The sequence below is a fragment of the Urocitellus parryii genome, chromosome 1 (genome assembly GCF_045843805.1).
Source record: "Urocitellus parryii isolate mUroPar1 chromosome 1, mUroPar1.hap1, whole genome shotgun sequence".
Classification (NCBI taxonomy): Eukaryota; Metazoa; Chordata; class Mammalia; order Rodentia; family Sciuridae; genus Urocitellus; species Urocitellus parryii.
In genome coordinates this window covers 203,810,027-203,832,229 of record NC_135531.1, presented here as the reverse complement: position 1 = coordinate 203,832,229, position 22,203 = coordinate 203,810,027, and the positions used below count along the sequence as shown (strand labels likewise).

General features: G+C 35.0%; 1 protein-coding gene across 1 annotated transcript in view; it reads right to left on the bottom strand.

Moving 5' to 3' along the window:
• Window positions 1–717: 717 nt before the first annotated feature.
• The window catches only part of Mbd5 (methyl-CpG binding domain protein 5), a 402,700-nt gene continuing 381,214 nt past the window's right edge, over window positions 718–22,203 (bottom strand). The window contains exons 17-19 of the mRNA XM_077802477.1: window positions 11,975–12,087; window positions 4,350–4,425; window positions 718–1,284 (exon numbers count right to left, since the gene is read on the bottom strand). Coding sequence (XP_077658603.1) covers window positions 1,213–1,284; window positions 4,350–4,425; window positions 11,975–12,087 — 261 coding nt within the window. The 3' untranslated portion in view covers window positions 718–1,212. The remainder of the gene's footprint in view (window positions 1,285–4,349; window positions 4,426–11,974; window positions 12,088–22,203) is intronic.

Genomic DNA, 22,203 nt, shown 5'->3' with positions numbered 1-22,203 from the left:
GAATCTGTTAATGGTATAAATAATTCTTTAAATAAAATAAATCTGATATGTTACATAATACTGATAAAAAATTACCATTGCTAATAATTTTGTAAGCCACCTTAACTTCTGGGTTAAGTAATACTGACGAGTGGATATGAAGTTAGCTTTGATGATTTGTATTTACTTTTGCCATTATTGAAAAACTGAACTATAATCACCCTTACCTTTGAAATGGGTTCAAAGTGGGGATTTTGCCTCTGTGTGTGGAAATAGAAATTTTTACCTTGTCAGATATCATTTGCAAAAGAACCTTAATTCTGAGCATCAATGGTGGTAATCTATCTAGTTCAACAGGTGGCTATCAAATGTGAACTACAGAAATGGCTGCTGAGTAAAATATTCCATCTAAGATTTTTTTTTATAAAACCTATTCTATTTTAAAACTTAGGTAAAAAAAATATGCAACAAATGGTTGCAGTTTCTGAATTCTTAATTTAGACCTGTGAGCCCTCATCCCTTTACAAATCTGTAAGGATGCAATTTCCTAGACACCTAAAGTTGAGTCCAGTGCTTCCAGGCAAGGTTCATTCCAAATAGACAATATAAATGGACACTCAGTGGTGTGCAGTGTATGTCATAATTCAGATATTACATCATCATGCCTTTTCTCTGCTGTTAAATACAAAAACAGCATCTTTTACATTATCATAGAAAAGCATTTAGGTTGTATTTTTATTTATCACTTTACACTGGTAGTCTCTGGTAGGTGTACTCCATAGAAACCAAAAGGATTTTGTACACTATTTCTTTGTACAATAAAAGATAAAGTGTGCATTAGGTACGCTTGTACATGACAATATTGTACAATATTTACATTTCTGATATCACCATGAAATTCTGTACTTTCTATATACAACATTGAAAATTTTTCAGAAACATTTGGACTATTTCTTATAATCACAATTTTAGTATTATAGAAAAAGAGTTTCTCAGTAATCTCTTGACCATTGATCACTTTCATCATAGAGGGACTGTGATTAGTTTTTCCAGCATTCATTATCCTTCCTGATCAAACAACTTTTGTATCACTGCTTCTTTTAGCACCCTGTGGTGGTAACTATCTGCCATAGTTTAAATATTGATATAACTGTGGCCATATCAATACCTATATACAGATACATCTGTGCATGTTCCTTTGATAAACACTGGGCATTAGTGGAGTAGTCTCTGTTATCTGGAGATCTTCCTCCTCTTGGGCTTGGGGGGTCTCATCTGTCTGTCTCCCTGTGGGATTTGGTGAACCTGGAAATAAAAAGGTGAAAACAATAACAAAAGTGGTTGAAATCACAATCACTATATGATTTCTGGTAAAGAAGTAGGATAGGGAACAGACTCTGATTTTCACTTTCAATCACTGATATCCTGAGGTGTTTAGAATCTTTCCCAAGACCTTAATGTGCCGACAGTCAGTTAAAGGTTAGAGAATCCTAGAAACTGATAAGCAGAGCAACATTCTGGGGTCTCCAGTAAACAGTGGAACACAAGGAAGAACTGAAGAAAGCCATTGTGTGGGGAAGTCAGCACACAGTTGCTATCCCCCCTGTACATTCAAAAATGAAGTCTGTTTGCCAGAGGGCACTAGATCACCAATTTCTCTACAGCCTGGAAAAGTGTGTAAATACATACCTGACATGTTTATCACCTTACTTATTTTACAACTACTAAGAAGTGTCAAAGATCAGAACACACATAGCTCAGCCCAAGGATGTTTGTTTCTGAGAAGAATCAAGATGGAAAACAGACTATCACTACCATCTGTTGGCACGTCTGAGCTTGTGTAGTCTAGGAAGAGCAATTGATTCTTTTTAAGAATGTTAATGTTTTTATTAGTGCATTATAGTTATATATAATAGTGGAGCTCATTGTGACATATTAAAAATGCATATAACATAATTTGCTTCATTTATTCAATTGAGCTCATCTTTAGAGAAATGCAGGAACTAGCAGCATTGAAGGCTGTGCATCTCATTGAGCAGAGATTGAATAGCACTAGAACATTAGATAGCAGATATGATGTTGAGGGGTAGTGATGGGGTAATCAGGTGCCTCACATTGTAATGTGTCTACTGAGGGAGCAAGATCAAGACCCAGGAAAGGCAGGATGGGCCCAAGGCAGTGGCACAGCAAATTCTTAACTTGAACACAAATCCACTGTAGCACTTGCCAATTTCTGTGGTGTAAATATTTCCACCATGGCAAATGCAACCTACCAATGTGATGTCACAGAACTTAAGTTAGGGAAGAGATGCGCACAATCGGCTCTTGAGGTTTACTACAAATTGGCTGGATTATACATTTTAAAATTAATATTTAGGAGCTGGATATTTAACTCAGTGGTAGAGTGCTTTCCTAGAATGTGAGGCAGGGCCCTGGGTTCCATCTCCAGCATAGGGAGGGGTGGAGTTTAGCTAACAGTAGAGGCTAATGCTAGTCAAATGCAGAATGCTATCTGAAGATAATATTTAAAAATTTAAAATAATGTTTATGAGTTCTTCAAACTGCCTCTTCCTCCTAATCCTCTCTAAATACATTTTAAAAAATAACTATAGGGCTGGGATTGAGGCTCAGAGGTAGAATGCTTGCCTAGCCTAGCATGGGTGAAGTTCTGGGTTTAATCCTCAGCACAACATAAAGATAAAGGTACTGTGTCCATCTACAGCTAAAGAAAAAAAAAAAAAGATTAACTATAATGGAAAACCTTAACTGAAGGCTCTCTATAATTGAAGACAGAAATCTTTATTCAAGACTGTAAACTAAATGTGGCCTAAAAGGGTATTTTATTTGATTTTTTCAAAATTGTCATGAAAAATGGTGCGATCTTACCACACTAACATAGATTCCCACATGGCTAACATCTGCTGGAGTGTGGAAGAAGGAACTCCAGGAGAATGTACCCCACGCTGCATGGTTCTCATCACTCTGAGATGCCCATTGACCACAAAGGTCAAATGTCCTGAGGCAGAGAGTAATGAGATGACGACCAAACCCATTTTATGTTTTTTCTGGGCAGGCACATTGCCTACCACAGTGTCTTGTCCACTTCCTTAAGGTGGCATATAATTGAGCCAGGCCCATGGGAACTATGCTGACAGTCCTCTGCACACATTATTCTTTCACCTGCTTGGACTGGATGCAAAGGATATAGGGATCACTCTGATGTCCTGAGGAATGGCAGATACTTGATATAGAGAGGATCTGGGTCCCTGAATGACTGTGTAGAATAACAGTGTCCTCCGCCAGGACCAAACTCAAGTGAACAATGGCCTTTGCCAGGTGGGGTTCCCAGGACTGGAAGCCTGTAGGTAGCCTACTGTAACCAGTGCACTTTTCTGGCCTTTCTCGGTCCATTCCAATTGCTGTTGTTCTCATGCCTAATATTATTTGCTTGACCCTAGAAGACTTTTGAGTTTCTAATCCCTGATCTAGACCTTTCCTATAATTCTACAGGGAAATTTAATGTCTCAGTGTCTCAATCTCCCTATTTATGAAATGATGAGTTGGATCACAAAATTTCTTAAGCCCATACGAATCCTAACATTTTTTTTCAATCTGTAACTTCCATTTATCATTACGTAGCCATTAGATAGGTTGTTGAAATTCAGATAATCTTGCTAATTCAAACATCAAATAAAAGAAGTTACCTTTCATTGCTATATAGCTGTAGATAAGTCACACTTTTTAGAGACTATTAAAATTATATTTTGAGTATTTATATGAATCAATATGTGAATGAAATGATAATAATTAAACTCACATTCAACACTACTATATGCACAGTTCAATAAAAATTGTAAAAAAAAGTAGATACTACTTTAAAACTCGAGTTTATAGTTTATAATTTAACAATATAATTTTGTGCCAAATATTTTTAAGGTAACAGTAGGTGGAAAATGAAAGGTCTAAATACGCTTGATCTTGACCCAACTTTTCAATTTCACTTTTTTGTCCAATGGACAGAGTGAAATTTGCATTACTGAATATTTAGGTAGCACTAATGGCTACTGCCATTAACAAAGTCAATGCAGAAAGCTGTTGTTTAAACTTCAATATATTGTTGTTCACATTTTAAAGAAGGTTATATAGAAAACCAAAAGTTACTTATCTCAGAAAAAAGGATGTTGTTAATTTTTTAGGTTATTTTTTCTTAAATGACTTTGAATCTTTCCTGATATCAGTCTTCTTTCTTAGTCTAGTAATTTAGAATTGCTGCATGGGTTGCTTGACAATATTTGAGAGACTTTGCCAAAAAGTGTAATACAATTTATTTTCAAAGAAACACAGTATAATGGAAAAACAAATTAACTTACAGTCCCAGACATTTTGTCCAGTTCACTCATGGCCTCATGAATAGCAGCTTCTAAATGGTTATTTAGCTTCCCACTTCTGGAATTAATGAAAACAACACAGCAGTTTAATAAATTGAAGAAACAAAAATTTCAATTTAATTCCCTAAGTAGAAAACAAAAGTACCAATGCCACCAGAGAAAGTCAATTTATATTCACATTTGGAAAATTCAGATGACAAAACGTTACTTTATGTTTCTTATCACTGAATACTAATGACTAAAGCCAGAAAGCTACTAAGAAAATTGAACATATGAAGTGGAGAGAAATGAATTCTTTCCCCTTCTACATGCTACTTCCATAGTCTGGTGATTTGGGAAAAAACTGGGCTGGGGGCCTCTTTTCCCACCCACCAATGCAACTCAGACTCCCTGAATCCAGCCTGCTATGCACTGCCTTTTCTCTGGCTGCCATCTGCCAATTTGTGGCTTGAAGGGCGGAGGGGCTGAACTACAGGCTCTGGCCACTAGGGAGCTCCCTCTGCCCTCTTTGGAGCATCCTAGCTTCTGGAATTGAGCAAGTAAAGGCTAAAATTCTTAACAGGTGAGAAATTTCTTTTTAACTTGCCACACCTGTGGCTTTGAGCCTGTTCCTCACCATATTTTCCCTAAAGCCCCCAAAAATGTAACTATTTGAACGGATAAAGAATAATGGTTTTCAGGGTACCTATCACTCCTTTGACTTTTTCTCTCTTCTCAGCATTCTATCATGTATATTTGGACTGAATAACACACATCTGTCATTTCTGAAACTACCTATGAAGCTCTTGCGCTGATTACTAAAATCAGGCGAATCCACATTATCCCTCTCTGTGGTTTTTCACCCTTTGCTCATCCTGCTAACTTGTTTTTCCTCCTTTATGCATGTAAATAATTACTCAATTATTGTGAATACTCAAATATTGTGAATATATATAATTAGGTGTTGATGGACCTTTATTTAATTTACTTATTTATATGTTCTGCTGAGAATAGAACCTCACACACACCAGGCAAGCGTTCTATCTCTGAGTCACAACCCCAGCCCCATTTCATTTATCTTGATAGGACATTTACTAGAAAAGCTGCAGAGGTAATACTAGTCATATGGTTTTCCAAGAGTTAAGTCCCATCTCAGCATCACATGGAGATTGCAAATTTGTAGTTGTGGGAGGATTTTCCTCACAGTCCCATTTAGTTTGGCTAGCGCAGTATGCGCAGAAACATTTTGAACTTCAGATGAGGCCTTTCGGTTCACCACTGCCCTCATACCATGACTGGACAATTTATATATTTCACTTCATATTTCTGCACCTTAGAGAACTCTTGAGTTTTCTACCCCTGAGTGTTACATTTCTAGGCACACTATGAAAGCTGCATATGCTTGCTAAATAAAAACATTTGTCCAAAACGAACATGGTTGGTCCTATATTTTGGAAGACATGTATGCACTTAAGTCAGTCTAACCAAAAGGAAAGACTGAGTGTACTTGTTTTAACCAAATTATAAGAGCAATATAGCACCATCCCTCTCTGGCTTGCTGGCCTTGTTAGATAACCTTTAGCTTTTATATTTTTCTTATTCATTTTTAGAAATTTAAACAATATAGAAAAGAGCACAGAATAAATAATGACCCTAATACATTCCCTCTCCAGAATGAACTGTCAATAAACTACATATTTTCTTTAAGTTTTATTTAAAAAGAAAAAAAATGGACTTCCCATCTCTCCACAATTTCCAGTCACATTCTTTCCTATGTTCCTCCCCAGCTTCTGGTCTGTTTTCATATCTTACATGACGCATCCATGAGCAGGAGTTAGTATCATACTATGTTTTTTATATGCACACAGGTTTCATGATATACATACATACTTGCCCATTTTCCCTTTACCATTATTTATGAGCACTGTTCAAGTTGATAGAATGCACTCATTTCTCCTAACCAGTGCTCAGTGTTTCCTCACATAGGCATCGTCTCTCACTCACATTCCCATTCCTGTGTTAAGGGGTCCTGGCCACCTTGGAGAGTCAGTCTGAGTTGTTTTTCCATTGAGGAGTTTGTGAAGCATGATCCTGAGTGAATAAGAAGGAACCCAATCTCAGGTGTCTGCAGGGTCATCTGAGTTTGGCTAAGGTTAGGCTGGGACCTTTTTAAGGCTGTTTGTTGAAGGTTCTGAGAATATCATGCACTACCAAATGTCCCAGAAAAATCATGCTTTGTGTAATGTGTTAAATAAATGTATCCTTAATATTTTTTGTTGTTGTTTTTGGAAAGTATGGAAATCAGTTTTAAATGATATTTAGTTGTTGTATCTTTTGATTATAAAATCTTTCTGGTTTAGAATGGGAAAGACAGTAGAATGAATTGGACATAACTTTTCTATGTTCATGTAATGACAAATGACCACTGTTAATTCCACATCATGTTCAACCACAAGAATGGGATGCTAATTAGTATAAGTTATACTCAATGTATGTATAGAATGTCAATATGCACTCTACTGTCATGTATATCTAAAAAGAACAAATTTTTAAAAATATGAAAAAAGTTAAAAACCAAAACAATTAATAATCCTTATTATTGAAAAAAAAATTTGACTGTATCTAAAAAGTTATAATTATCTAAAATAAACCTGTATGTGGCTTGCTGCAGTGCTTGCCCACTTGAGTGAGGCCTTGGGTTCAATCCCCAGCACATCTTTTTCTTCAGCAAAATATTTAAAATGTTTCTAAAAACCTTGCATTAACTTAAGTGAAATTAGTATAATGTTTTGCCTGTGATAAAGTTAAAACAATTAGTAGAGGGAGAAATTACTACTTTTGGAAGAGAAAAATAAATGCATAGATGTGGGGCATGAAATTATTTGAATACATCATGAGAATCAAGAGGTAAAGATAGACTCTCCCAGATGTCAAATCTGTAAACCAATTTTCACACTAACTGGTTAGGTCAGGGAAGAATTAATTTAAAAGAGGAAGAAAAAACTCCATGAGTTCATGAAATGAACAATTAGTCAAAATTTAGTCTTCCAGTCTAGAGGGCCTCCCCATGGAGTCTCCTCTACTATTTTCTATTCCCTGCTGACATTTAATAATAAACATTTTTACTAATGGACACTCTAAAACCTACTTGATTAAGTAATAGATGTTCATATAATCACCTTTCTAATTATTAATGGAGATAATTGCCACTTCTCAACTTCATTGCCTATATTGTCACACATTATCCTTATCTTCGCTAATTAGAGGGGGAAAAGGCCAGGTACAGATCTGTGAATGATACAAGAAATAGGAGGGAATTGAGAAATGGCATGCTACTCCAGTGACAGTTCAGATTGACTGTGACTCACTGCAGGTAGAACAGAACAAATTTAAGTGAGACCTGAAAATCAAGAACCCTATAGTCTGAAAATCAAATACATACAGAAAGCAGGCAGATTTAAGAAATTAAAGAAGCTAAGTATCATTTCTTGGTTTAGCATGAAAATAAGATTTATTTTATCACTTCAGCACTTTGCAGCTTCATAAAATATCAGGCTATCAAAAAATTGTAAATATTGAGAGAAGATTTGATCCTCATTTAAATGAAAAGTATAACAGCTAAAAGATATGAAAATTTTCTTTTATAAAGCTATATGTTTTTAAGTACAAAATTCCCAGAATAATGTTTTACATAAACATTTTATACTAATTATATGATTAGGATGCAATTAGTACATCTGTTTGAAGATATTTATTTATTGTATAGTTTGGATTAAGATAGATCTTAAGGATTCAAACAACTACATGAGCCAGGTGCAAGTCTGTAATCCCAGCTGCTCAGGAGGCTGAGGCAGGAGGATTATGAATTCTAGCAAGTCCCTGTCTCTAAATAAAATATAAAAACAGGCTAGGCCCAGTTTCAACATTGTTAAGGAATTATGGTAATAAAAGATAAGTGATCTTTTAAAAGGTGAGGGGAGGGAGGTGCTGGGATGCGGCTCAGTGTTTAAGTGCCTATGGGTTCAATCCCCAGTACAAAAAACAAAACAAAACTACATAAAGTTCTAAATATCTAATACAGTGCTAGAATGTTTCAACTGGCAAAAATATTTTTGTTTCTTTATAATAAAAATAGCCATCTACTAAATATCATTAGCCAACTACTGTGTTAAGGATATTATAACAAACCCAAGATAGGAAGTAATATTCCTGTTTTAGAAATGAAGAATTTAGACTTCAAGAGATCAAGCAACATCCCCAAAGGTCACAGAATAGGACCTGAACCCGGGTCAAAACCAACCTCTTAACCCTCTCGTTCCAAACACCACCTTCCTTTCTTAGATGGTTCCTCTTTTCTTCTCATTCTACCAAAGCAGTGAAATCTTTGTCATCTGAAAGATTCTTCATTGTTCTTTTCCAAGAATTTTTTTACATGTGTAGAAATGAATGCAAATAGCCTCTATCTGCTCCTCTACTTTCTTATTCTTATTCTCTCCTCAACCAGGAGTACTTTGTTCCCCTATCACTATACTGGAGACTGCTCTGTATGGCCACAAGTGGTCTCCAAACTGCCCAACAATGGAGATGTTCAGTTCTTGTCTTACTGGACTTCTGTCCATCATTTCATCATCCAGGAAATTTTCAATCTTTGTCTTCTAAGACCTTACCCACTTCCCCTGATTCTCCTCTCCTCCTCCCATCTTCTTTGTTCTCTCTGTTAAGTGTTCAGTTTTTTCCAGCATTCAATACTTAGCCCACGATTTGTCAAGTGATCAAAGTATCTCTGTGTGACTACAGCTATTTCACATTGTCAAGTACCACTTCTCCCAGTTTCAGGATTGTGAGTCCAGTCCACAGGCTCCCCAAACTGCACTCATCAGTTTTCCCCTGTACTTCCCACACCAGTCAGTGTTTCCATCACCATCAAGTCACCCAAGCTAAAAACCTGACAGCTGTCCTTGATTGTTTGGCCTCTTTCACATTGTGATCAATCACCATGCTCTGTCAATTTTACCTCCTCAGTATTTCTTGGCCACTCTCATTCTTATCCATTCTTATTACCCACCTCTTGGTTTGGGTCCTCTTCCTCCCTTGTCTTCTGGCATGAGCTCCTAGATGATTTCCCTGTCTCCAATACTGTTTTCTTAAAATTTGTTCTCTTCCACATCCATATCTGAAGTGAAAATCCAACCATCTGAGCCCTTCAGGCACTTCCAATAAGATAAAGATCTTACTGGCTGTTTCTAAGCCCTTCATGATCTGATTCCTGCTTACACCCCAGGCCACATCTCTTAAAACTTCCTATCTGATACTTTCCTACAAATCCAAGTGCTGTTCTTATCTAAACACTATCCACTCCACCCCCCATTTTGGTCTGGTTTCCTTTAATAGATATTATTGAAATCATTAAAAACCTATGGGAGTGTAAGGCTTGCTTCAGAGATCATTTCTAGAAACCTTTCTTTACCTGGGTTTAATGCCATTTCTCTATGATCCCCAAATACACTATATATCTTGCTATCGTTGCTATCTTCACATTTTATTTGTTTCTGTATCTGTTCTTTTACTTAGAAGTGAGCTCCAGGGACTGGAGTAGCAGTATGCCTGGCACAGGCAGATATTTTTTTTTCTAAATTAGTCTCCTTAAATTGGGAATAAATAAATTATTTAGTTTAATGTATCATTTATCAGTTATGTAACTTTTAACTAATTATTTAAGATATCTGGGTCTGAGTGTCCTCATTTGTAAATAGGCTCAGTAATTCTGTTCTATCTTGTGACTGGGAGGAAAAAAATTAATGGATTTGAAATTATATATGCAAAATGTATTCTACTGGGTATCTACAAGGTAAGTCAGACTAGTTAGATAATAGTATGATCAACAAAGCTGCTTTTTACTAATATTTACTTCATATTTTTTCTTTCTGCCTCTTCAACATGTAATCTAAGTTTTTGGTTATGATCAGGATAATTCCCTCAGATAGTGCCCATATTAATTCACCACACATAATAAACTGGTTGTAAAGAAATGATTTTAAAGTTGTGTTTTGTTTGTTACTCATTACATTTTAGAAACTGATTAACAGCAAATCTATGGGCAAAAGAAATTCATTTCAAGGCAGTGTATCTAAATATTTGGAGGCATTATTTCATTTCTGTGTTATAAACTCTATTTTGCCTATAATCCAAATAACTGGCATGTTCTTCACTGTGGAATTATTTTGGGGATCTCTACACTAAAAAAATATGTACTATTGAATATTCTATAGCAACTGGCCCACTAAAAATTTGTGATGTGACTGTTTTGCAACTTCCTTCCTTTCATGCAGACCTGCTATTAATTTTTTTGGCCTTAACATACCCTAACCTCTGAAGAGATGTACCACTTTAGTTAGAGCAGAAGGGGACCTGGATTTCTGTGATCTTCATTGGACATGTACGGCATTTATCTGACAGTTTACTCAGCCCTCACAATAAACAATGCCCTAGTGCTGCCTACCAAAGAGTATGCACACAAGAACACAGGAGTTACCCTGTGGTTGTTGTCTTTTTATGAGACAGTCTATTGAGATGAGGAGTCTCTCCAAGATTTATTGACTTCTATAACTGTGCCACTAAGAAGAATTACTGAAAACACCACAAAGGGCAAGAGCATGCCCTTTAGTAGATATTATTGGTATCATTATTTAAGTCTTTTATGCAAGATATACTACTAATCAGTCTAATCTCCATTTTATAAATCTTGATATACACATAAGTTAAAGTGATGCTTTTAAAATGATGATAAAATACAAAAAGACAGCCTAGGTGTAAATGTTTGGGGGAAGGATGTGAGGATCATTTCATAAGTGAATAAAAAGTAATATGAGATTCGAGGTTGTTTGATAATGTGGGATTTATAGCAACTGTACAGGTATGCCAATGATATATTATAAGAACTTTATGTACATAAACAGAAGTGCATTTGTAGTTTTCTAAGTTCATATGAAATAATAATTATTATACATAAGACATTGTATTGTAGTAAAAAACGGTTTCTAATATTTTCTTCTCATCTGTACTACATTTTCCTCAAGAAAAAAATCCAGGAAAACTTGATTAAATAATGGCCCAAGTTCAACTTCTTGTTATAATTCCAAATAAAACCTATTTTAAAGTCCATACCCCTGCCACAATAAAAAATCATTAGTTAGGATCTTTATGACTAATAGCTAATCTGCCAAAATATTTTATATGTGTACAAATGGATGTATTCTCCCCACCAAAGCATTTGAATTGCAAATGGATAAGCTAACTAAACTTCTGGAGCATATTTAACTGCTGTTTAAAGAAACATCAATCATATTTTCTTTCCCGCTAAATGAGAGGCAAGGAGATGGAGGGAGTGGGGAAAGAGCTGATAAAGAAGTAAATCCCACACAGAGTGAAAACACAAATTGTTAGGAAACAATATAATTTTTGGAATGGTTAATTTGGCCTGTCTAAAATGGTCCTCTTTGGTGATAGCTATTAAACTGCACTTACACAGGTTACAACATGGACCGGATCAGTGAGATTTCATTTTTCCTTGAAGAAAAATCAGTAAATCATATCCTTGAAAAACAAATTGGGGAAACAAAAGTGCTTACTTTCTGTTTCTTTTCCGGGCTCGGCTGTAGGCTTCTAAACCTTCTGTTAGTGTCTTCAACTTCTCCGGCTCCACCTGAGTGAAGGTATGAACACCAAACCACATTACCCAGACCTGCAATCATTCAACACAGTTTTTATTTTCTTGTTGTACAAGCAGGTGCTGCACTGGGGGAAGGGAGCCTTGACCTTCACTGCCCTGTCAATTTTTTTGTCCTTGATCAACTAGAGATTGATTCTGTGGCTCTAAGCTGCAGTCTCAATGGAAATGAAAGACTGTTTGGCTTTGAAATTGTCAACATTTTGAAAATAATGTTTGGGGAAGAAAACCTGGAATTTAAATAACCTTCGATTCACAAAATCATACAAATAAAAAATTCTGATTCACTTTCACACTTCCTGATGCTCAGTCACTGAGCATTAGTATTCCCTAAAGGGAATACAAGAGCTATGGTTAGGGAAGAGGGTGGCCTTTGGAGACAACAGGTTGGAATTTGAGTCTTTTTTCCTCCTCTTTAAGATGAGAACAATAACACTTACCTTCTTGCTAGACTTGAAGTGAGCATTAAAATGTGACATCATATTGAGCACATTCTGGCATGGAGCAGCTATTATCTGGATTGCTTAGGCTCTGAGAAGCCACAGAACCAGCAGGACCATAGGCAACCCACAGTCCAGGCTGAGGTGGGAAGAGGGTGTTGCTAATACTGTATGGGCATGACCCCGCTGCTGTCCTGTGGCATCAGTGCCAGTCCGTGTGAAGTCTACTACCTCAGCAGAGTGTGGCCAACAGAAAGTGGCTGGGGTTTGTATGCAGCCTTTGCTATATGCCCCCATTGATCTGGATCATGGTTCTTTTTTGGTCTCGGAAATTGAACTCAGGGGCACTCAACCATTGAGCCACATCCCCAGCCCTATTTCGTGTTTTATTTAGAGACAGGGTCTCACTGAGTTGCCTAGCACCTCGCTTTTGTAGACGGGCTTTGAACTCGCAATCCTCCTGCCTCAGCCTCCTGAGCCCCTGGGATTACAGGAGCATGCCACCAGGCCCCGCTGGTTCATGGTTCTTGAAGCCATACCTCCCTCCAAAAAAAAAAAAAAAAAAAAGGAAAACCTGTATGTGACTAATGAATTTTTAAAAATACATTTCAAAAATTTTGCTATTTTTATTGATCTATAAAATAAATCAGCCTCTGTAGAAACATTATTGCTTGCTGTGTAAACACAGCTTCAAGCGGTCTCTTATCACAGTTTGTCCTCCTCATCACAGTCCACTTTACATGAAAATTCAGAGTTCATTAAAATGCCTCATGGTTAAGAAAATAAACACTAATAAGCAAGGAAATTATTATTAGATTAAGAAAATGTTTCCATTATTGTGTCTGAGTACCAGCATTTCTAATTGGTCAATGAAAAGAAAAACAGTCAAATAATGGGAATGGTTTCCTTTTTATATTTTTGTACTTTTTCCTGATGAATACAAATATCTTATACATACATGTTCATTGGGGGTACCATCCATTGTGCGCTAGAAAAAGACAGGATTGTGTTCCCATAACACTTTGCTTAAAGAAACATGTCCTATTGGATGACTAGAGAAGCTTAAGTAAGTTGAATGCATCCATTTATTGTTTAACAAAATAAAATAAAAGTTCCCCAATATATTTTTACATTTTTATATTTTACACTTCACATTAGAAATGAGTTTCTATCCTATATTCAGTCACGTGAAGGGAATATAAAAGATGCTGTGCACATTACATTTATGTATCAAAAACTAATTCTACTTATTTTTAAATAAGCTTCTTTTAGGTGAAAGAAAGCTCTCCTGTAACAAAAAGTCCTATTAGATACAAGCTATTGTAATGACAGAACTAAAAAATGGATTGAGGCCGCAGAAACAAAGACACAGCAATGAAAACTTGCCCTATTGATCTGAATTTTAAAAAACTGTTAGGTATAAAACTATTTTTGTAAAGTTGTCAATTTTTATTTTTAATTAAAGAAATAAGGGACAGTGAAAACATTCCTTGTGCATTTTTATGTAAAAGGCACTGTTTTATCATTTAATATGATAATACTGCAAACTAATATTATTTTTATTTTGCAGATGAGACCCATAAGTTTAAGTAGCATGACCAGAGTTAAAACTCAGCTGACTCCAAAGGGTTCAACCTCTTTCCATCAGACTAACTCTAATATATATTGAAATATACAACCATTTTATGTATATAAATTATATAAAGTTACACACAAAAAACACACATGCACACTAAAAAACATAACTATTTAAATCAAGTTACAGTTTTACAGAAATTTAGGTGATAACTTGCTCAATCTTCAAATTTTTTATGCTTGCACAATTTTCCAGTAATTTTTTTTCAAAACTAATTTCTATTATAGTTTCTCCATTTATATCTACCTCAAGACACTAAGGCACTGTCATAATGAACTATATTATTTATAAAGGATTAAATGACCTCAAAAGAGGTAATGGCAGTGCTATCTTAAACTAAATATAAATAAGGTGTGCATTTCTGCTATGACAAGATTATATATATCCAAAGGAAAATGTTTATTTTATTTCTTTCAGATTTATATATCTGTACCATGAAATATATATGAAGACTGTGTGAGATTTCTGGGGGAAGTATTTATATGCTTGAACAATATTTAAGAAATTCTTTGAAGATACTCCCCCCAAAATGGTATCAGAGAACAAAATAAATCCAATTTCTTATCAAATGGAAATCATGTTTAATGATATAATGAACATTCCCTTATTAATCACTCAGTTAACTTGTAAATCAAAAAAAGCACCTGAAATCAAATACATAAGTATAACATTAGAAAAGGTTAAACATACAAAAGTACTCTTCTAAAACCTATATTGAAGAAGCAAGTAATACCTTTACCTATAATTATAATCTTGGGTTCTTATACATTTATAAGTTAGAAGAGTTTCATAAATGATTTCATTCCTATTTTAGTGAGAAATTGAGAGAGGACTTTTTATATTTCTCTTTAGTCATAATCTGCCCACAGTCTCATCCTAACAATAATGATGCTAGTATTAATGGTCATAATGATAGACCTCTTTACACATGTGCTATTTAAGAATTAGAAAAAGATACTTGTATTTTAGATGCATTTATAGGTCACATACTACCTCATGTCTAAATATACATTTTGATTATTTTTAAAAAACTCTTCTTTCTCTCATTTTAATTCTTTAAATTTAATAATTCTTCCATATATAGTCTTGAAGTGTGTGCAGAGGCGTTAGAAACACACATGACATAGTGTCATACTCAGACACTATAGTTTAGATTTATAGATTGAGAGCTTTTCTTTAGTTTAGTTTATAGATTGAGAGCTTTTCTGAACAAGACTGAATCTCTCTTGTTGCTTATTTAGTTCAGAAGGTACACACTAATAACATTTGGAAATTTAATTTTGGTTTGGGGTCAGCACAGTAGCATGTAGTATATCTCAGAAGTAACTTAAAGTCTATGACAAAAGGAAATAGGAACCTTTCAGAAAGACCCACCAAGACTCTAAAATGAAGTATAAAGTACATATTAGAAAAGTTTGGATCAATGATCCTAGATCATTTTTGAATAGACCCAGTTAACTAGAGATGAGGTCAACATTCCCTGCAGGCTTTAATCCTGATAATACCACTCTGTGATTTCTTTACTAATACTTAGTGCTGGGGCAAAGCCATCACATAAAGGTCAGTGGATGGAGCACAAGCTGCATGACAGATTTCACAATAGGCCAGACAGCTGACCTCCAGCTCCCCCTTCGGTCTTCATTCCCCACTCTATCTCTACAATTTTTGAGGCAATGGTATAATGAAAAAAGTACAAGCTCAGTAAGTTAGAGAAGACCAGAGTTTGGAGTCTGCCTTAACTGTCAGTGATTTGTGTCTTAGGAATGCTACTTCTTTGGTTTTCAGTTCTTCCTTTGGTCAAGTGGGGATAATCTTGCACGTCATTATGGGTCATTGAGAAGATCTAAAACTGTGAACATGGATATACTTTATAAATACCAATGGGCTGGGGTTGTGACTCACTGGTAGAACACTTGCCTAGGACACGTGAAGTACTAGGTTCGATCCCCAGCATCATGTAAAAAAACTAAATAAACAAAATGAAGGTATTGTGTCGTTCTACAACTAAAAGAAAATTTAATACATACATACATACATACATAAATACCAAAGCAGCTTTTCCCTAAGTACTTTGCCTTGGTGACATACGAAATTATTTTAGGTGGAATATGAACAAATCTTCAAACATTTTAATAGTTATATATTTATGTAAATTTATGTTAGAAAAATACAAATAACATCATGCCTATGATTTCACATATATGATAACTTAGGTTAAAAGTAGATATTTAAATTTAAAAGTGGTCTGAATAGTGCTTAGTACATAGATAGCCAACAAATGTTTATTGAATGAATAAATAAATTAGTAAATTAATTGAAAAAATTAAGGTAAACAATAGGATAGGCAAAATGCAATGTTAGGGCTGGGGTTGTGGCTCAGCAGTAGAGCACTTGCCTTATGTGAGGCCCTGGGTTCAATCCTCAGCACCACATAAAAATAAATAAAATAGAGGTATTATGTCCAACTACAACTAAAAAATAAATTAAAAAAGTGCAACTTTAGCTGAATTCTGGGAAACAAAGATCTGAATCAACAAATAGGAAGCATTTATCAAGTTCACTATTATCAAACATTTATTAAATAGTAAATATTTAAAATGAGAGTGTGTATCTCAAAAATAACATCTTTAAACTGAAAAAAATCCTGCTAACTTCAGTGAAGTATTTCAACATTTTTAAATAATGTGAATTGATAATAAATAATATGTAACTTATGTAAAAAAGTTGATTCCACAGAAAGGATAAACCTCATCTTACAGCAAAATGAATAATGATAGTATTCATGGAGAAACCCCTTAAATGAATCCTAATTTTTAGGATTTTTCATTTTTAAATTAACTAACCAGATCCACACTATGACAATTTTGGGCAGTGGTACTATCTGAGACATCCGGTACTTCCTTTCCTCTGTGTGTGTGTGTGTTGGTTTTTTTTTTTGTGTGTGTGTGTGGGGGGGGGGGTGGGTACTGGGGATTGAATCTAGAGGCTCCTAAGCACTGAGCAACATCCTCAGCCCTTTTAAAAAAATTTTTATTTAGAGATAGGGTCTGGGTGTGTTGCCTAGGCCCTTGCTAAGTTGTTGAGGCTGTCTTTGAACTCATGATCCTCTTGCCTCAGCCTCACAAGCCACTGGGATTACAGGTGTGTGCCACCACTCCAGCTCCTTTTTGCATTTGATAACAGTGTTTTTAATGGTACAGAACTATATTACAGGAGGAAAGTAAGTGCTCTAAATGTGATAGCAGATCTCATGTCAATCCACAATACATAAACAAAATTATGTGTTTTGGATAAACTCCATTTCTAAGAAAACAGTGTTTAAAAGTTCATGTCACATGCGTTTGCCTTAGACTTCAGATTCCATTTACTGCTATCTATGTGAAAATTGTGCTGTCAGGCTTGTGAACCCTGCAGTAGATCTCATTTACCTGTGTGAAGGGAGACAGGCCTCCCACTCCTGTTTAATCTTGCTCAGGATGAAAAATGTTCACTATATTCTACAGTTCACTACAGTACGCTTTACAGTCTTACTCAAGCTTTTTGCTCACTTTAGTCTTTTTTCCCCAATAGTCACATTTCTTGATGTTACTTGGTGCTTCATTCTTGTTATCTTTCAAATTTTGATCAGGAAGTGGTTTTGTTGGCCTGAATTTTACACCTTATTACTTTCCAAAAATTATTTTGTTTCCTTTCTAAGGAGACTCTGGTGCTGACAGAGCACTGATTTTCCCTGTCACACTAGCAGCTGAAATGCAACTTAAATATTATGGACCTTGATTGGGTACAAAGAAAAAGGACCAGACCAGTTTCTACCAGTTTTAGTTAAAGAATAAGGCAAAGAGAATAAACAAAGAACACTTTCAATAGAGTATTGTATTACCAAGGGAAAAAAATTAGTTAACACTGAGAATCAGTTACAGAAAGAATGTTCTTCTAAGTAAAACTTTTAAACTCTGAAGGAGGGCACATCAACCCAGGTGGGTCTCTAGGCCCAATCTCTGAGGGAAGCCATATTTGCTTATGCACCACACTGTCAAAGATATGATGCTGAATTTGCGTACTGAAAGTGTCTTGCTCCCAAGTAAATTTGATTATGAGTTTTAACAATAATGAATTTTGTCAATTTTGAATGCATATTCAGAGAGCTATTTTTAATTGATACCTGCCAAATACAACCATGTGAAAAAAAAAAAAAAGCCCAAGTGTGATTCTAAGAATGGGACGCCTGCCCCACTATGCCTTTTACAGACATTTTCCTGGAAATTAGAAGTATTTCTCTACATGTCCAAGAAAAGACATTCCATTGAAAAGAGACAATTTGGTACCACTCTGTTAATAAATTCTTTCTTAAGTTTGGCTCAGGTCAGAATACACATCAGCTGTAAGAACAATGAAACATGAAAACCAATGTGAAAATGTTCAAAAAGAGTGAAATCAATGATCTATGCTGAAAAAATATCCAAGAATTTCATGTTTTGATTATTATTACATGAGAGGCAACCCTTTCAGGCTAGTTCATGTAAGATCAAAAGTGGCCGATGACAGTTATGAAATATGTTTTAGAAAATGAGCATTTTTAAATTTTAAAATAATTACTGAAATAATAAGTACAAAAAGATTTCCATTTCCTCCCATAGTTGCATAGGCTTAAGAATCTTCACCCAACATGGCATATATGTGAAATGCCAGGGTAGCCACTTTCCTTTCCAAGAATTCCCTAACACCATGCCAAGATCTGAAAGCAGAGCTCTCTGGACATGACTATGTATTAGAGCATAGCACTGAAGTCCTATTTTTGGCAACTAAACCATAAATGATAAAGGTTCATAGTTCAGAGAGAAACTTGTACAGGTATACTTAGAACAAATATAACTATATCCTATAACACACTTTATTACAAACTAATAACCAAGGGAAAAACATTAGTAAGGAGATGCCACTTCCTAAACAGTAAAATACGAGGCACCCAACAGCCCCCAGTGCTGTTGCATAGCTTCAGTATTAGAATAGGAGTACACACGTGATTCAGCCCAACTTTTCATAGACTGTTGACCACCATCTCTACTAATTGATATTGGTATCTGTATATGCAGGGAAGGTAGGAAGTCTGAGTTGATATTTTTTGGAAACATTGAGGGAAGAGGAACTTTCAAGTTCACTCAACAAATTGAGTACTTTAAAATGCTTCTAGGTAGAACTCTTGCTTGAAATTAACAGCTAATACTAACTTACAATCAGATGCCAATTTGTACATAAAATAGTCTTGAACAATTTCAACAATAACTGAGGTCAACTACTTCATTCCCATCACTGTGGCTTCCAAATTAATATATTGTCTGACATAGAAAATAGGGATAAAGAATCTTATTTTTATTGAGCCGCTTTTGTTTGCTTAGACAATCTAGCTGTGGTATCTCATCTAATTCTTAAAAGATAGCATTCTGGGTAAGAATTAATATACCCACTTGAGAGGTAAGGAGGTTGCAGCTCCTTGGGAGAGTAATAACTCTACACAGGGTCACTTAACTGACAGAGTTTGGATTAAGCTCACTTCAGAATGCCCAAGTCCATGCCTCTTTCTACCACACTGCTCTATCAACACAAGTTCCCTCTAGACTATGTTCATGCAGTGTGTGATGCTTAGGAAATCATCTCAGAAACCGCAGAACATTTCTAATGCATTATCATTCTGTTATATATACTAACCCACCAAAGCTTAAAAATGCCTTTCCAAAGTCATAAACTGACTAAGCCATTTTTTCTAATGACCAAAGAGTCTGCTAATTATGAACTTAAAGACAAGGTGGCTATCTCAGGTCTTGGAAGATTCCAGTACTTCAACTATACCCTTGGCCTCACCTAGACCAAAGACCACTCATGCAACATGAAAACTAGAGAGGGATCCAGCTCGCTTTCAAATAGTAATCTGTGATCAAGTTAATTAATTGTTCTTTTTTTCTTCTTTGCCTGCTTCCAGAAAGAATTTGAGGTAGTTTGCTGAGAAGAAGGGTATAACTGAAAATATAAATGACAGGCTATGGAATGGAAGGAGGGATAATAAATCTATTTTAAAACTTGAATTAACATAGATTTTTATCTGGTGGGATCTGACAGGATCTTAGATTAATTTACTTTGGTGGACACAGAGATAGTATAAAGCTAAGAGGCTAAGAAGGTTTATTTAAAATGTTTGGCAAACCTATTCTTTTCAAAACTTCAAAGATAAACACTAGGGGAAATGAGCCAACTTTTCACATCAGCAAGATGGAATTAATAAGGTTTTACTATAATAAATAAATTGTTTATGGAATTAGTCTCTCTCATTCTCTGTAGACTTTATTAAAATGTCAGGCATTTTAGTATACAGAAGGGAACTTAAGGCACTGCTTACCTTTTAAAAAGTAGAAGCCTAGTTATTAATGTACAAGGCTTTATTTATCTAACATTGCTGAGCATTAAGGAATTCTATGCAAATAAAATTTCCATCATAATTGATTCACTTGGATAAGAGGGCAAATTAAAAATAATGTTTTACCACAGACCTTTTTTCAAATAGATCATGCTTTGGTATTACACAGAAATAGTTTAATCTTTTCTTGATTAACAAGGGTCACTAATACATCAAGTAAAGGATACCTGGCTTGCAGTTAGACAGGCCTGTTGAAATTTATTTTTTTTCTGGTATTATAAACTAGCACCATTATGTTCCCTGGGCATCATTAAATAAAGCCTGAGGAAGTCCTTCCTTTGTTTTGTGGACCAAAGGATAAAAAAGAATGTTGTGAAGTAGTGGTTTGCTTTTTTATGTGCAAAAGTGAGATGGATCCTGAAAAGACTAGAGGTTGTTAAAAACGCTGAGTGCCCGAGAGCTTTTAAGGCTGCTATATCTTGCTTTTTAATGATAAATATTTCATGTGCTATCACTAATATTTTATTACATGTTTTCAGTTTTTCATCTTAAAATGTGTGCTTTAAATTAGGTTTTCTGAATTACTAAAATGCTTTTAATGTATCTTGATACCAAGGTTTTAATCTGAGAATGCAAAATTGCAATGTTAGTCAATGGGAGGAGGAATATTTGAATTTTCAAAAACAATGTCATGCTCCTCTTAAGAATTTATTGCCTAAAATAAAGAAGAAGAATCTGGATTTCCAGAGTTACTATTTCTTTATAGTGAATAAAAACTAGTTGCTTATTTAGGTGAGGCAAAATAACTTCTTGTACTCTTAAAATATGATTTTTTTAAAAAAGAAATTTGAACATCAGTGAATAACTCATCCTCAGGATTTTAGAACAGATTAATAAAAAAATGACTTTGGATCATTGTTCAATGTGAAATGTATTAAAAATACATGCCTTTGTTCCATCCAGGGCAAAAAAAAAAAAAGATTTTTAGACAAGGCACTTAGGACAGGAAGGATGTTTTCTGGGAAGGAGGGCCATAATCTCTTTTCTAGTTCAGTTCTTATAAAATGGCACATGAAGAGGCTTGGTTCATTTGCACAGAAATGGAAAAACAGTTCATTGACTACATCTTGTATTTGTAACAGTTCCATTTATATCATAAAAGTCTATTTTTTGATGTTTCTAATTATTTCTTAAATAAACTGTCAAAAATATTTGGGTTTATCAACCCAAGGAATGCTTGTCTGGTCTCAGAAAGTACAGAGAATAAAATATTTTGAGAATAGGAGTATGGAATTCATTTTCTTATCAAACCTAGAAACATTATTCCCAGAGTGTATCCTGACAAGTATATATTAGGCATTACAAGTAAGGGTTTAAGGACCTCCTGGTTCTTTGGAGAAAGACAATCCTTTATTGTGCTGGCAGAAATGCTTTTGGTTTCCTGCCATTAAACCTAAGTGCCAGTGAAAGTTTGGGCAGAATTAAAATAGCTTCATGTAATATACTCTTTAACAGAATAATATATACCTGTAAGAGTAATTTTTATTACCTAAGAAGATAAAAAATTATGTTTTTTCATCATATGAGGAGAATGGGTATAATTATTTCCTTCTGGTCAAATATAAATTTTTCTGCTTTAAACATTC